General features: G+C 69.3%; 1 protein-coding gene across 1 annotated transcript; it reads left to right on the top strand.

Annotated features, from left to right (window-relative positions):
• Positions 1 to 24: 24 nt before the first annotated feature.
• LOC122192466 (interleukin-6 receptor subunit alpha-like) lies at positions 25 to 1044 on the top strand (the record flags this gene model as incomplete). The annotated part of the gene is made up of 3 exons (XM_042893014.1): positions 25 to 295; positions 370 to 493; positions 620 to 1044. Coding segments are annotated over 3 exons (660 nt in total), but the record flags the coding sequence as incomplete, so codon positions are not given.
• Positions 1045 to 1050: the final 6 nt, after the last annotated feature.

Below are 1050 nucleotides of genomic sequence, written 5' to 3'. Positions count from 1 at the left end.
CGTCGGGGACGCCGGGAGCTTTGGGGGCACCGTCTGACTTTTCCCCCCCCCCTCCTTCCTCATTACTCCCCAGCGCTGCCGCAGGACACGGTGCTGGGCCGCCCCGGAGCCAACGTGACGCTGCTGTGCCGGGATCCGGAGCCGCCCAACGGCACCGTGCTGTGGTCCGGGAGGAGGAGGGAGTTGGGGGGGGGCAACGAGCTGCTGCTGGAGGGGCTGCGGCCGGAAGACGCCGGGCGGTACAGCTGCCACCAGGGGGGTCACACATTGCGCACCGTGCGTCTGCTGGTGGAAGGTGGGTGCGCGATGGGGGGGCCGCTTTGGGTCCGGGTCTCCCCGCAACCCCCCCAGCACCTCACTGCCCCGCAGAGCCCCCCGAGCCCCCCCGCGTCTCCTGCTCCCGGCGCAGCCACGACAAAGATGTGCTCTGTGAGTGGCGGCCGCGCGCATCGCCGGCTCCGGGCACGCGGGCGGTGCTGTGGATGAAGCGCAGGTGAGCTCCTCCCCCCCCCTTACATCCCCATGAGCCGTTCCCCATTGTGGGGGAGATGGGGGGGGGGGGGGGGGTTGGATTCGCCCCCCCCCCCCCTCGTGCCGCATCCTCGTGCCCCCAAACCAGATTCACAGCGGAGAACGTGACGGAGCAGCGGTGCCGCTTCTACTCCACGGCACAGAAATTTGTCTGTCGGGTGAAGGTTCCGCCTGGCACCGAAGGCACCAAAGCCCTCGTGGTGTCTGTCTGCGTCAGCAGCCGCGCGGGGAGCAGCGCTGGGGAGGACCGCATCATCACCCTCAATGGCATCCGTGAGCGCCCGTCCCTGAGACCCCCCCCCCAGACCCCAAACCTCGTGGTGCCCGCGTCCCCCAGCTCCTTCCCACGCTGATCCCCTGCACTGCCCTGGTCCCCAAAGCTCCCCAGGTCCCCATCCCTGAGCCCTTGTGTCCCCAGAATCTTGTGCTGCCCACATCCTCAACCCCTGGTGCTGAGCCCTGCACTAAAGCTCCCCACGTCCCCATCCCTAAGCCCCCCAGACCCCAAACCTCGTGGTG

Source organism: Lagopus leucura, unplaced genomic scaffold (assembly GCF_019238085.1).
Source record: "Lagopus leucura isolate 7727_CA_CO unplaced genomic scaffold, USGS_WTPT01 29045-0_obj-0_obj, whole genome shotgun sequence".
Lineage (NCBI taxonomy): Eukaryota > Metazoa > Chordata > Aves > Galliformes > Phasianidae > Lagopus > Lagopus leucura.
Note: the sequence above shows the minus strand (reverse complement) of the source record. Positions and strands in the feature narration are given on the sequence as shown.